This window comes from Dermacentor albipictus, chromosome 1 (assembly GCF_038994185.2).
Source record: "Dermacentor albipictus isolate Rhodes 1998 colony chromosome 1, USDA_Dalb.pri_finalv2, whole genome shotgun sequence".
In the NCBI taxonomy this organism is placed as follows: domain Eukaryota; kingdom Metazoa; phylum Arthropoda; class Arachnida; order Ixodida; family Ixodidae; genus Dermacentor; species Dermacentor albipictus.
This window is the reverse complement of record NC_091821.1, coordinates 99,434,048-99,448,106: the sequence shown is the minus strand read 5'-3', so window position 1 is coordinate 99,448,106 and position 14,059 is coordinate 99,434,048. Positions and strand designations below refer to the sequence as shown.

The 14,059-nt window shown below is 43.9% G+C and overlaps 1 protein-coding gene across 5 annotated transcripts in view; it reads right to left on the bottom strand.

The window, feature by feature from the left end:
* BicC (protein bicaudal C) overlaps window positions 1-14,059 on the bottom strand; it is a 155,067-nt gene that overhangs the window by 41,002 nt on the left and 100,006 nt on the right. For 4 of the 5 annotated variants that reach the window (XM_070523698.1, XM_070523716.1, XM_070523701.1 and 1 more), the window contains exon 12: window positions 6,897-7,289. The exons of the other annotated variant lie outside the window; for it this stretch is intronic. In XM_070523698.1, coding sequence (XP_070379799.1) covers window positions 6,897-7,289 — 393 coding nt within the window. The remainder of the gene's footprint in view (window positions 1-6,896; window positions 7,290-14,059) is intronic. 5 annotated transcript variants of the gene reach the window in all.

The window sequence follows — 14,059 nt, the reverse complement described above, 5'->3', positions numbered from 1 at the left end:
ACACTGCACATAAGGGAGGCTGACCACTTCAAGTGCACCAGTTCATGGATAGGCTTTTGCACCAGCAACACATGGGGCCACAGTCCAAGTTTCCGACTCAGAGAATTGTCTAAGGTCCAAGAAGTTTAATGTTGTCTGGAGAAAGAGGCATTGGAGGTCGTAGCGAGGACAGATGCAAAACTGGTGCTCAATAGTTATCTCGCACCTGCAAGAGTTGCATCGGGCTATCAACTATTCCAATACAATATGAGCGAGTTCGTAGACTCCACTCCCAGCCATAAGTGTTACAGCAACATTTCTTCACAGTGGGAAAAGCTAAGAGAAAACTCAAGAAACGTATTTTTGCAACAAGCAGACAAATCCCTGGCAGCATCCGTTCTTGCCAAAAGTATGGAAGCGTCTGGGTGTCCTTGTGGGCAGCATTCAGATGCACATTTTTCGATAGACACAATGAGGCCTTGTTCTCGGAGGCAAGACTGCAATGTGGTTGCCAACCGCAGCAGCATGCCTGGCTCATCATCCTCATATTTTATGTCCACTGCAGGACGAAGGCCTCTCCCTGCAATCTCCAATTACCCCTGTCCTGCGCCAATTGATTCCAACTATCGCCCGCGAATTTCCTAATTTCATCGTTCCACCTAGTCTTCTGCTGTCCTCGACTGTGTTTCCCTTCTCTTGGGACCCATTTTGTAACCCTAATGGTTCAAGAGTTCTCTAACTGGCGCATTAGTTATCTAACCTGCCCAGCTCCATTTTTTTCTTTTGATGTCAATCAGAATTTCGTCTATAGCCGTTTGCTCTCTGCTCCAAATCGCTCTCTTTCCGTCTCTTAACGTTATGCCTAGCAATCGCTGTTCCATCGCTCATTGCGCGGTCCTTAACATGTTCTCAAGCTTCTTGGTCAGTTTCCTAGTCTCTGCCCCATACATCAGCACCGGTAAAATGCACCGATTGTATACCTTCCTTTTCAATGATAATGGCAAGCTTCCAATGAGGAGCTGACAATGGCTGCCATATGCAATCCAATGCATTTTTATTCTTATACGAATTTCCTTCTCATGATCAGGGTTTCCTGCGACTAATTGACCTAGGTAAATGTACTCATTCACCAACTCTAGAGGCTGACTTGCAGTCCTGAACTCTTGTTCCCTTGCCCGGTTATTCATCATTATCTACGTCTTCTGCATATTAATCTTAAACTCCACTCTTATGCTCTCTATGTTAAGGTGCTCTATCATTTGTTCCAACTTGTCTGCAGTGTTGCTGAATAGAACAATGTCATCGGCAAATCGAAGGTTGCCGAGATATTTGCCGATCCTTACTCTAAGCCTTCCCAGTTTAATACCTTGAATACTTCTTCCAAGCACGCAGTGAACAGCATTGGAGACATTGCGACTCCTTGTTTGACCCCTTTCTTTATAGCAATCGTCCTACTTTTCTTGTAGAATTAAAGTGGCTGTGGAATCTGTAGATATTTTCCAAGGTATTTATGTAAGCGGTCTGTACTTGATCACGTGATGCCTTTGATTGCTGGTATCTACTGAATCAACTGTCTTCCCGTAATCTATGAAATCCTTATTGTACTCTGCGTATTTCAATTACCTGATTAATGGCACGGATGTGATCCATTGTAGAGTATCCCTTCCTGAAGCAAGCCTGTTCACTTGATTGACTCAAGTCCAGTGCTGCCCTTATTCTATTCGAGATTATTTTGGCAAATATTTTATACAATACCGGGAGTAAGCTAATGAGGCCTATAGTTTTTCAATTCTTTAACGTCTCCCTTTTTGTGGATTAATATAATGTTTGCATTCTTTCAGTTTTTTGGGAACCTTGCAGTCGATAGCACTTCATATAAGGAGCCGCCGGTTTTCCCAAGCATTATGTCTCCTCCATCTTAGATTAAATCGGCTGTTATTTCATCTTCTCCTGCCGATTTTCCCCCTTTCATGTCTTGCAAGGCCCTTCTGACCTCATCGCTAGTCATAGAAGGAGTTTCTGGAACTTGTTCATTACTACTTCGAATCCTCCATCATGGTTGCTCTCAGTATTGTACAGGTCGGTATAGAATTATTTCGCTGCTTTTACTATACCTTCGAGATTGCTGATGACATTACCTGCTTATCTTTCAGTGCATACATCTTTGTTTGTCCTATGCCAAGTTCCCTTCTCACCAATTTCAGACTGCATGCATTTTTTACAGCTTCTTCAGTCTTTCTCGCGATATAATTTCAAATATCACTTATTTTTGCCTTGATCAGTTTTGACAGTTCCGCGTATTCTATCTCTTGAGTTGGGCACTCATTCTTTGTCATCTCTTTCTTGGGTCCTTTGTTACTTAGAAGCTTGCCTACTGGTTGCCTTGGTGCGTTGCCTCCCACTTCAACTGCTGCCTCTGAAGCCAGCCTCATTACGGTTTCATTCATTACCTCTATGTCATCGTCATCTCTCCGTTCTATTTTTTTTTAAATTTTTATTGCGATGAAGGCTTGCCCTTAAGGCATACCTAATTCTTGAAGCATATATGTGTATCATATGTGTGCTGCGAGGCCTGTGTTGTGTATGAATTGAAGCAGTGTTTTGTGGAATCTGTTGTCATGTATCCAGCGGTCATAGCTGGTTGTCACACTGTAGCGGAGGCCGGCTTGCAGTAGGAGACGCGAGCGTTCCGATTGTAAACCCGTACATGTCCATATTAGGTGGTATGCATCTGATTCCACCACAGGAACGGAGCAGTATGGACACGTAGCACCCAGTGGTAAATGCGACCAGTTCCACCTTGAGACAACAGCCGGTGTAAGGGCCACCCCGGCCCGAAGCCTCCTAAGCACAACTTCCTCCGCCCTAGTAAGGTGAAGGGGGAGGGAGCAGACACGGTGGGATAAGAGCGCGTGTGTCCTGCCGCAGAACATTTTTACGGGCTCGCAGCGAGTTACGGGGTTGGGGTGGGAGGGGAATAGGTGGAGGATCAGGATTAGGAGGGCAGTGTGCCTGCTGGTCAGCAGCAATGTTGTGAGGGTTCGCTGAATGGCCTTGAATCCAGTGTACCTTGACGCAAGTAGCTGTCTTACTATTCTAAGGATGCATATTTGTTTGCAAATACCAGCCTAAATTTCTGATTTTACCCTTACTGCCTCTAAGTTGACCTGCTTCTTCTTGACCAATTTTACTCTTTCTCTGTTCAAATTGAGGTGAATCCTAGCCCTCACTAACCTATGATCACTGCAATTTACCCTACCTATCACTTCTACATTCTGCACTATGAGGGGATCAGCAGAAAGTGGGAAATCAATTTCATTTCTTGTTTCACCATTAGGGCTTTTCCAGGTCCACTTTCTGTTTATACGCTTCCTGAAAAATATTCATTATTCGCAGCTTATTCCTTTCTGCAAATTCTAGCAGCATCTCTCCTCTAGCGTTTTTAGGATCGACACCTTAGTTGCCAATTGCTTGTTCACCAGCCTGTTTTTTTCCCCACTTTTGCATTGAAGTCGCCCTTTAATACAGTATACTGAGTTTGCACTTTTCTCATCGATAATTCAACATTTCATTAAACTGATCTACTTCATCATCATCATGACTAGATGTTGGAGCGTAGGCTTGTACTACCTTTAATTTATACCTCTTTTAAGTTTCATTGCAACTACTGCTACCCTCTCACTAATGCTGTAGAATTCGTCAATGTTGCCTGCTATGTCCTTATGGATTAGGAATCCTAACCCGTATTGCTTCTTATCTGGCAGACCTCTATAGCAGAGGACAAGCCGTTATTCAGCATTGTAAAAGCCTCACCACTTCTAATCTCACTACGGCCGATGATATCCAAAACAATGTCCGATAGATCCTCAAAGAGACTTGCTAAGCTAGCCTCATTCGACAGAGTTCGGCAATGAAAGGTTGACAGGGTCAGTTTCCATTGGTGGCCTGGCCGGACCCAGAGATTCTTAGCACCCTCTGCTGCATTACAGGTCTGACCGCCGCCTTGGTCAGGTGCTCCGCAGCTGCTGGGGACTGAGGGCCATGGTTTATTTGTTGAAGTCATTTGGGAGGGGGTGGCAGTACACTGCACCAGGGAGGCCAATTAGTGTTCTGGTGAGGGAGTGTCTTTGGGAAGGCCCACTAAGCTTCAACAATTTGGTTGTACCTGGATTAGTACAGCCCGACTCACTCTCGGCATCTTGTGCCGGTGTCATCAGTGTGTGCGTGTGCGCGTGTACAGTAGAGTTTCATTCATACGATTCTGTTTACGATTTCCCAGTGCCAGCATCCGCAATTCAAAACAAAACTAAACTAAAAAAATGATCCAATAGAGTCACGGTTTTTTTCTACTGGCCAATAAGTTTCTGAAAAACACGATCTTTCGGCAGCAATGTTCAGTGCATCGCCAAACCGCAATCGCAGAATATGTTTTATGGTCACTAGATCCTATGTGAACAAGGTGTGAGGAAAGCGTGATGGTGTGTTGTAGGTGCCTGCCACAGCAGCCTCTCCACCCTACTTGCCCACCTGTACCATGTGAAAATGCTGGCACCCACTCACTTTCCTCTTCTGGTACCCACAAATCTCAGGTCCTCGTATGGAACATACTTGAATTCACAGCTATCGCCATCAATGTCAAACGTGTTTCCAACTACACCACGTGCATTTAGAAGCTTAATGCATGCTTTTAACAGGCTATAAACCAAATGCATCACCATTCCCTCCTGCAGGCAGTGCAAAGCGAGTCATCTTTTGCTGTGGCGGCATCATATTCCAGCGTCACCCAACAGCTCTATTTTGTCCGGGTTTCCCATAGCTGTCCAAAAACTATGCAATAGGAAAACAACAAAGCACGTCTCAGGCCGCTCAAGCCCAACCAGCTCAACAGGCTTCAGTGTCTCGTACCGTAACAATTTTTGCAATGCTTTGCATCACATAATTGTCAACTACAGTTGTATGTGAAAATTTGTGACTTCGGACTGTACATTTTCCCAGTTAGTACATTTTTTCGGAAACATATGAATGAGGTTTTACTGCTCAGCAAGTCCTACCAGGATGAGGTTGAACAATATGGGTGCCAACACCCACACCCACCCCCACCCTGCAGCACACTATGGCAGATGCATGCTGAAGTTTGGTCATTCTTGGTCTGCAAGAAAAAACACTTCTCAGTCAATTAGTCCTGTATCCATTGATGCACATTTGGCCACCAACTCCTACAGCCTCTAGTGAGCTTGGTATGGCCTCTTGGGCAACGTTAGAAGCTCCTTTGACATTGAGAAGTGCAACCGATATGGGTACGAGGCTTTTCTTGGGTTCTTGGACCCAGGTTCTTGGACCCAGATAACAAGGTCAATAACGTCGATGGAAGTGCAACCTCGCTGAAAGCCCACCATGGGGCCAGGACAGATGTTGAACCACTCGAGATACCATTCCAGGTGACCAAAAATCATTCCATCACTACGCTGACGCAGCTGGAAAGTGCAATTGGACGATAGGATGATAATTCAAGCAGAGCCTTCCCACATTTCAGAATAGAAATCAAGTGGTTCGATTTCTATTGTTTAGAAATCATGATGTTGTGCCACGACTTACTGTAGTAAATGAGCAGCTCACGATGTGCACAATATTCAACGTAGCATAGGACAGCATACGTGATGCCACCTGGGGACGTATTCTGAAACGTTTGCCGCCGCAAAAGTTTCGCCCTGGCCACGCCTCCGCCGTTGCGGCGCGCGCTGAATGGCTGCTTTGACAAAACCAGAAATTCACTTGCACCACCTGAATTTCCGGTTTTGTCAAAGCAGCCATTCAGAGCGCGCCGCAACGGCGGAGGCGTGGCCAGGGCGAAACTTTCGCGGCGGCGAACGTTTCAGAATACGTCCCCTGGTCCCAGTATCGAATTCCTGTAGGTCACCAATGCAGCGCAAAGCTCCTTGAGTGAAAATGGCACGTTCGTTTCAGGTATGTGTGGCTCGGGGACAACACTCAGAGTTGCATCACTAATGATGACGATCGCCCCAGCAGCCCATGTGCAGAACTCTTCCACCGCTTTAGTTATAAGAGAAATTGGAGAGTGCAATTGGTAGAGGATCATATGCAAATGTCAACGAAGACCGCTTGTTGTCCTCCATATGTGCAACAGCGGTCGTTGAGGATCAACCAACGGACAAAGATTTCCAACGCTTGTCTTCAAGCTTATCCATGACGCTGGAATTTCTTTGAATGTGTTCTGAAGCACCGAAATCTAGAACGGACTTTGTGCACCTATACCTTCTTTTCACCTGTCAACATGCTGTATGCAGCCTCTCCAGTTTTACATTGCCTTGCTGATGAAAGCGGGCAGATGCATGCTTCATTGCATCTGTGATTGCTCATAACTGCGTGCATTTATACACAGCAAAATTTTAGGCAATCTGTCTTGATAAACTGAAACTTCAAATAAACTTTATTAATGCAAAGCAATGGCTAGAGACAGCACAAAGTAGATAGGGCATGTGTACCATACACAGCAATAAGTACAGGAATGCCAGTGTTGCATCAAAGGTGTAACGTTTTTACCTTGCAAAGCCATAGATAACAAGCAGCCTTTCTATTGTGATGCTTATGATATGGTAAGTGTCCATTTTCATGGACAATGCCGCATTATGGAACATGTTCCAGCATTCACACACTGCATGTTTTAGCAATGGTGCAATAGCTACTCATCATGGAACCTGTGACAATTAGCTGCACGATTACACATACCAACTATGCTTGACACCCCTACATTGACTGTGACCACAGCTAGGCAGCTTAGTGCGCAAGTCCAAGACTGAGCCTGAAGGCAAAACAAAGTACATAAAGCAAAGCTGGAACCGCACATATAAGAGGGACTGACACCAGGGAGTAATAGTAGGCAATAACTGGCACAATACCATAGCCACTGTCCATGGGGCTCTCTTGCGAACTGGAGCAGGAACGAGCACTTCCACTGTGCCCACATGAGCCACTGTGGTCTGGACTTGGCAGCCTCTCTGAAGCAGCATTGCATATGGAGTGGCCCGCGTGGGAGCATAATACAGAGGGCTCAAATGGGGGTGGCCTCGGTCCACGAAAGCCCAGTGATAGCTGGCTCAAGAGCAGAGGGAGCAGGGCAGCCTGCTGCTGCTGCTGATGGTAGTGATGCAAGGGAGCAGGGACCATTCGAGGTGCAGGGTTCACAAAAGGACTACAAGCCAGCAAGCCATTCCAAAAGAGCTGCTGCTGGTGCTGCCTGGCAGCAGCAGCCGCTGCAGCAGCTGCTGCGGCAGCTTGGTGTTGGCTAGCAGCTGCAAGCATAAATGAAAAATTGATTGCAGGGAACAATGCAGGACACGATGAAATCAACTCAAATCTTTATTCGACATTGTGTGTACAATGTCAAGACCACAGACAAAAAACCAAAACATAAAATGCCTTGACAGGGCCTATGCCCCCTACAACAGATGCACATATTCGCATAGAGAAGGCACCTAAAACAACTTGAAACGATTTGGTAGTACTACTCAAACATGCAAAAGGAAAAACTATCGACGGGCCTACAGATGACGTATACAGAAGCAAGAATTCTTAACGGCTGTTCAGAATGACAAAAGATATAGTACACAAAACATGCTCCCTTGTTTCACATCAGATTAGAATGGGCAGAGCTTGTTAATAGGTAAAGGTAATAGAGCTTGTCCTCATTAATAGGTGATAAGGAACCTACAATATGGCATGCCATCAGTCCAAAAATCATCCGAAAATAGCACACTAGCCATTGTGGATTTGTATACACAATGGATAGCCAAACTCTTTTTTAAGGTGTTCATCTGTACACAGAGGTACCAAAATACAGTTACAACTCTACATGACGAAGTCTAAGATCTGCGATTTGCTTTGTTATACTGAAATTTCGTTCTACTGAAATTGGACTTATGCAAATAAGTACAGTCACCGATTTATTTTTCTTGCATAGAAAGGGGCCACAAAATTTTTCGAATCATAGGGCAATTGAAAAAAGTAAATTTGAGGAAACAATTCATTTTGATAAATTTGGGAGTCTGCAACGAACGATACTGTTTTAGGCCACGTACATCCACGATATCTTCCAGGCGGTATGAATTAGGCGAAGCCAGCCACGCTTTCGCGTGCACTCCACCCCTGCGGCTGATAGCGTCGCCGCACTGGGACGACGTTATCAGGAAAAGTGCAGGCAGTGGGGAGCGAATGCTTTGTCGGTCTCTCACTTTAATGGGTCACCGAAACTGGAAACTATGTAACCTCCAATACAAAATGTGCGGTAGGACAGTTTACGAGGTGCCACGCACACGCAGCAGATCATCTGTGCTCAGCCGAGCTTACAGCCATGCACAGCCATGGCCTAGACGCGCGCCAAAAATCTAGACATGCGCCAACTTACCATCCACTCTGCCCCCTCACATCCACTTGATCGCGTTACGGTGAGCTAGCTCCCCTCTTCCCTTTTGCTTGCGCGGGAAGGCAGCACTTGTAAAACCACCATATTTCTTGTCCCACCCTCGCACACTATCACTCGCACCTAAAGCACACAGTGTGCGGGGCGCGATAGGATGTTACTGTATTTGGACAGTATATGCAACATGAAGTGGCTCGACATCGGCAGTCACTCTTGTTGTGTGGCGCGTGATATGGGAGAGGTGCGTTTGTAAACAGCCGCTTGTAATTCACTCATTTGACCATCTGCGTCCATGGAAGTTTCCATTCACTGTTTCAGAATACTTTTACGGCGGCAGTACGTTACACTGAAATCTCACACAGACACACCGTTATATTGAGTTTCTAAATACATGGTGTTCTTTGGAGAACAGGTTATGAAAAGTTGACTTATATCGAGAATTTCATTATACTGAAGTTCGCTATAGCGAGGTTTAACTATATCCAACAAATAGTTCACAAAGCTCAATTTAACATTCAAAACTGATGACGCTAACTGCAAAAATTCTAAAGTATCTTTGGCTAAAGGGAAATGATTTTGTACATCTGGATAAAGTGACTTTTTTGGCACTTATCTGAAACAACTGTTGAAACAAGCAGCGAACTATTAAAACAGCCATACAGCTGTAGCTGACTTGCCATTTGATTGGCTGGAAAGACTGTCTTATCCATATGCAGCAAAAGATAAACTTATTGTAATGAACATAATTCAGCACATAAAGCTGCTATAATGAAACTAATATTTTACCACAGCTTTTTACGAACCATTCTTGCAACAAGTTTTTAGGTTATGTTGCCTGTAAAACTTGCAGGTGCACAATTGGATGCTACCTGCTAGTACTAGACACACGTGCCCAAGGCTGCTATTTTCATAGAGTTCTTACATTTCCTAGTCGGCAATAACTAGGGTTCAGCATTTTTGGTTTGAAATAGGGGGAGGGGGGGGTTGCAGTCCCCAGAATTTTGTTTAAACTAAGAAGGGTCAATGAAAGAAAATTTATTGGACAGCTAAGACAATTGGGCACAGAGTGGTAAGTCCACATATGCCTCTATGCTAGGAGCCAGGAGTTGTCAAGGTCCCGCATCAGCTTACCCCCGAAGCAATCTCCTTTTTTCTTATTCTGTTAAGTTTGCCTGCCCTATAAGAAAAATTAAAAGTGGAGAGGGAGTATGCTGAGGGGGCAGGAAAGCGCCGGCACAGGTACTTGCAGTGATCGCTGTGCACCTACTGCAGTGGATGAACTGGGCAAGTTTACTGATGATAGTGCAGCATCACATCTACCTAGTATTTCTGTATTGCTGCAGCACTGTACATGCATATTGTTATCAGTAAAGTCTCATTCTTCATGTTCAGTTAAATTCACTCGTAATTCCTGCACAATCACATCTGTGTAGCAGTGTGCCCTTACTAGACAGCTTCTGTAAAAGTTGCTCTGCGTATTTGACACAACTATACAGCGTCGAAGAGCAGGATCTGCAGTTATACAGCAAGTTTAGAGTGAACAAAATTAGTGAATCGGAAATTCACTGAAACAAACTTGGATGCTTAAGCTTCGCCTTTAAGAGTGGAACGCGACAGCATTCAAAGAACTCTGACGGCTTCTCACACTTCCGAGCAGCTGCAGCTTACGTAACTGCAATACTTTTCTGGAAATGCTGGTGGCGAGTGCTATGCACAAAGGCGAGCTTTCTGGTTTTTTCTTCCCCTCCTACGGCGGGAGCCCTGACTGCCATGGATGGCGCTGCCATCTGGATGATGGTGCAAGGAACCAGGCAGGGCGCACCACTCCTACCAAGACAGACTCAAATGGCAGCTGGAAAATGGGTTTGTGTTTGAGTTTCCATGTAACAGAATTAGGTTTCCTTGTATATTCAAATTACAACCCAACCCTATCATGTCTGTAGACTGTGTGCCAGTCATGCTTTATGAATTTTCTGACTCATTTTACTTTGAGAAATTCAATTAGTTCAGTAATGCCTATGTGCCACGTGGAGGGTCTGCGTGGTTCGAGACGATTTTCCTCTAACAGACAACGCCACCAATGCTGAAATAAGATTTTCTGCAACATGGGGCCCTCAACACTATTGCATTATAAGTGGAAAGTTCGATACTATGTCCATCAATCAATGAAAAATCGGCTAAAATGGCAACATTGGAAGATATCCGATTTCCGTAAAAGTTTCTACTTTACCCCCGACTGAACTGAAACACGTGCTCAATCTTGAAAAAAAAAAAAAAGGAGTTCTTGCTCCTGCTGAACTGTGCAAGTCTGACACCCATACTGCAGTGTTTATATGGCACACAACATGCTATATTGTGTTAGACTACTTAGCCAGAACTGTGAGAAAAACTAAACGATCTGAAATCAGTTTTGGAGGATTGTAGTAGCTCCTGAAGCAATACCTGATGCAAGCAAGAATAGTGATGGTTGCCGGATGCATGTCCATATTGCTATATGCTCAGCAATAGCAAGAGTAATAGGAGCATAGATGAACACAAGAACAGAATCGTATCCTTTGCTATTATCTGCGATCTTAATAAAACCGTTAAATATTAAAATTTCCCAATACAGGTTGTTTCATCTTTTCCAAGTCTCGTGCAATGAATCGGGATTTATCCACTGTTGAACCTGCATACGTAAAGGCTATACGGCGATACCGGCTCTGGAGTGTATTCTTAGGAACAGTACTGGACAAGTGACGAGAAATTATTTGGAAATGATCTGGAAGTGATTTAGAAATATATAGATATAAAAAATCATGTGGTTTAACATGCCACAACCACAACCTGATTATGAGGCACGCCGTAATGGGGGACTCCGAAATAATTTAGACCACTTGGGTTTCTTTAACGCGCACCCAAATCTAAGTACACGGGTGTTTGGGCATTTCGCCCCCATCGAAATGTGGCTGCCGTGAAAGTGATTTGGAACAAGGAAGGGACTAAAGTGGCAAGGTACACAGTGCCCCTTGAATCATTTGCAGTCTTTGTACATTGCAATGTTGGTTCTATTTCTTTCATGTGAAATTGCTGTCAAAATTTTGTTTACATTGTCCTGCCAAGCAGATATGAATGAACTAGATATTTTAAATGTGCCATCACCCATTCCTTGATGAAAATTGCTGCTATGCACTATGTTTTGGGTGAAATATGAAGTTACGGAGCTGGTTCAAATGTTCAATAATTCTGAATTGCTGTTTTCAGGTAGCTAATGCATCAAAGTTCCACATCAAGAAAAAACTGCATGCTCAATTTCCATTGCTGGGCTCCTTTAGGTCATGCAAGTTGTTTGTCCCTATAAAAAATGAAAATTGGTTAACGGCAGCTCATGAAACTAGGCACAAAGTTGTCAGTAAGGTTTTGCTTTGAAATCTGCCGAGGAAAACCACTAGTAACTTTACCAGTGTTCCATCTACATGTGAAGTAGAGGATTAGGACCTGTACAAAATTATAGTGACTACTAAAATTCTGGTGACATTGCCTGCCTACCTGCCAACAAGGAAAATATTTAAACTGCAAGCATGCAACTGCAAGCTTAATCCAGTGCCTTATAGCTCCAGGATGGTGCCAATATGAGATACCAGGATTTTCTGGAAGATTACAGAGGGTAGGACAAGGAGCGAGCCAACTGAAGAGAGATGAGGGGTGAAAGCAGCAAGGTATTCTTGACAAGGAAGCTTTGCAAATGGGCACTATCAAAATTGCTATTAAGGTTTTGGGCAACACTAAAGGAAGTGATGTCAACTATTGTGCACAAGATGACGGGTAAATGTGGAAGCATCACTGCAATATGCAAGAAGTTACGACTCTTCCATTTCTAGCACATTTTTTAGATTTGTAAACTGAACTGCACACACAACATGAGCTGCTTTTAAAGCGTAAACTTTATTTTTAATAGGGCCAGTTGAAAAACTTGCTGCGGCATGCAGCTACATTTGTAGCCCTTCCAAGGCGCATCGCTATGGTCGATACAGTCGTCTGCCCTCACATGCAAATCACCTCACTTAAACATGAAATAGATCAGTAAACTTGAGCACACAATGGTGTTGAAACAGCTGAGGCTGGGAAGGTTGGCTGTACTACCAGCTGAAATTCAAATGAAAACAAGTGAAAAATTACTACAGAGTATAGTTGCATTCCCTGGTTAGTGTGAACTTGTAACCATACCATAATTTAGGCTGCAAAATGTACATCTGCAACCTCCCTGTGCTTAGAAAGTAACTATGAAGTGACAGCACATTGAAATCCAATGTAATTATGCATAACAGGCGTTCATATCGGTTCCTTCTCGTTCCAGTAGTACATTTCGATCAGTATGTGCCATTAGTAAATTGAAATGTGAACTAGAATGAGGGCCAAGATACAAAAGTATGTGTATATCGTAAAAACCGGAATTTAGGTCGACCCCCTAAATTAATTCTAAAGAAAAAAAAATGAACAGTACAACTCGGTAAAAAATGACTGGTATATAAGACAGGGGTCGACTTCTTGCTGCATCTTTTTGAAAAAAGTGACCTATATTGCGGTTTTTATGTAAACGGGGACATTGATTTATGTACAGCCTTTGTCAAAAACAGGCTGGCACACCTGTGCCTGGTGCTGTTGTAGGGGTGCGCAAGGGTGCTCCAATTGCCAGTGTGCACACGGGCAAAAATTGAGGGTGAGGGGGTAGCCACTCTTGTCGTTGTGTACCAGCTGAGGGAGTTGTACTATACACAAAATAGTAAGTGTGCTGTTCACTTTTTAAAAGTTAGTAGCATGTACAGTCGCCCAAATCTGTAACTGGTGTGCGGGAGCGGCGACTTTTCCGGGCGTCAGCGCCGTATGACGCGGCGAGGCTGGAAACAGCCTAGTAGACAATGGGCCCAGCTGAGCGCACTTTGTCCGCATGCGCTTAGCCTCAGACTGTTTCCAGCCTCGCCCCGTCAAACGGCGCTGACGCACGGAAAAGTCGTCGCTCCCGCACATCAGTTAAAGATTTGGGCGCCTGTGCAAGCACAATTAACTTTATGAGCGGGATAACTTCATAGACAGGCATTATTTGCAAGAGAAATTGAAACTAATAGGAGTGTGCGAATAGTGATTTTTGAGACCAAATTGAATCTAACATCGAATAGTTTTCAAACAATGAACAGCCATGATCACAATACAGAACAATGTTCACATTTTAGTATTCTTAAAATTAGCAAGCTTGTCATTACATAGTATGTCATGAAGCACTGTTTATTAAGAGCCCAAATGATGCATTAGGAGCAAACAAGCAGCTTCTTTGCATGCCAAGGACTCTTCAAAGTGCGAATGATCGCTGTATAGCCTGTAAAGTATGGCTACCAAAGGAAGGTAGCCTGCTCCACAATGCAAGTTCTCATGATTTATGTGTACCCTATGCCTGCAGGGGTAAAAATTTACCATAATTTTGCTAACTTTGTTTAATTGGGCACAGTTGACATTCTTAAATATTAGGGAAATAATATTTGCAAATGCGAATATTTTTTTGACTATTCAATTTGGAGACCAAATCTAATAGAACACTATTCCATTTGTTATTCGAAAGTTTCAAATATTCAGACACCCCTAGAAATGAATTGACCAATTAACAAACCT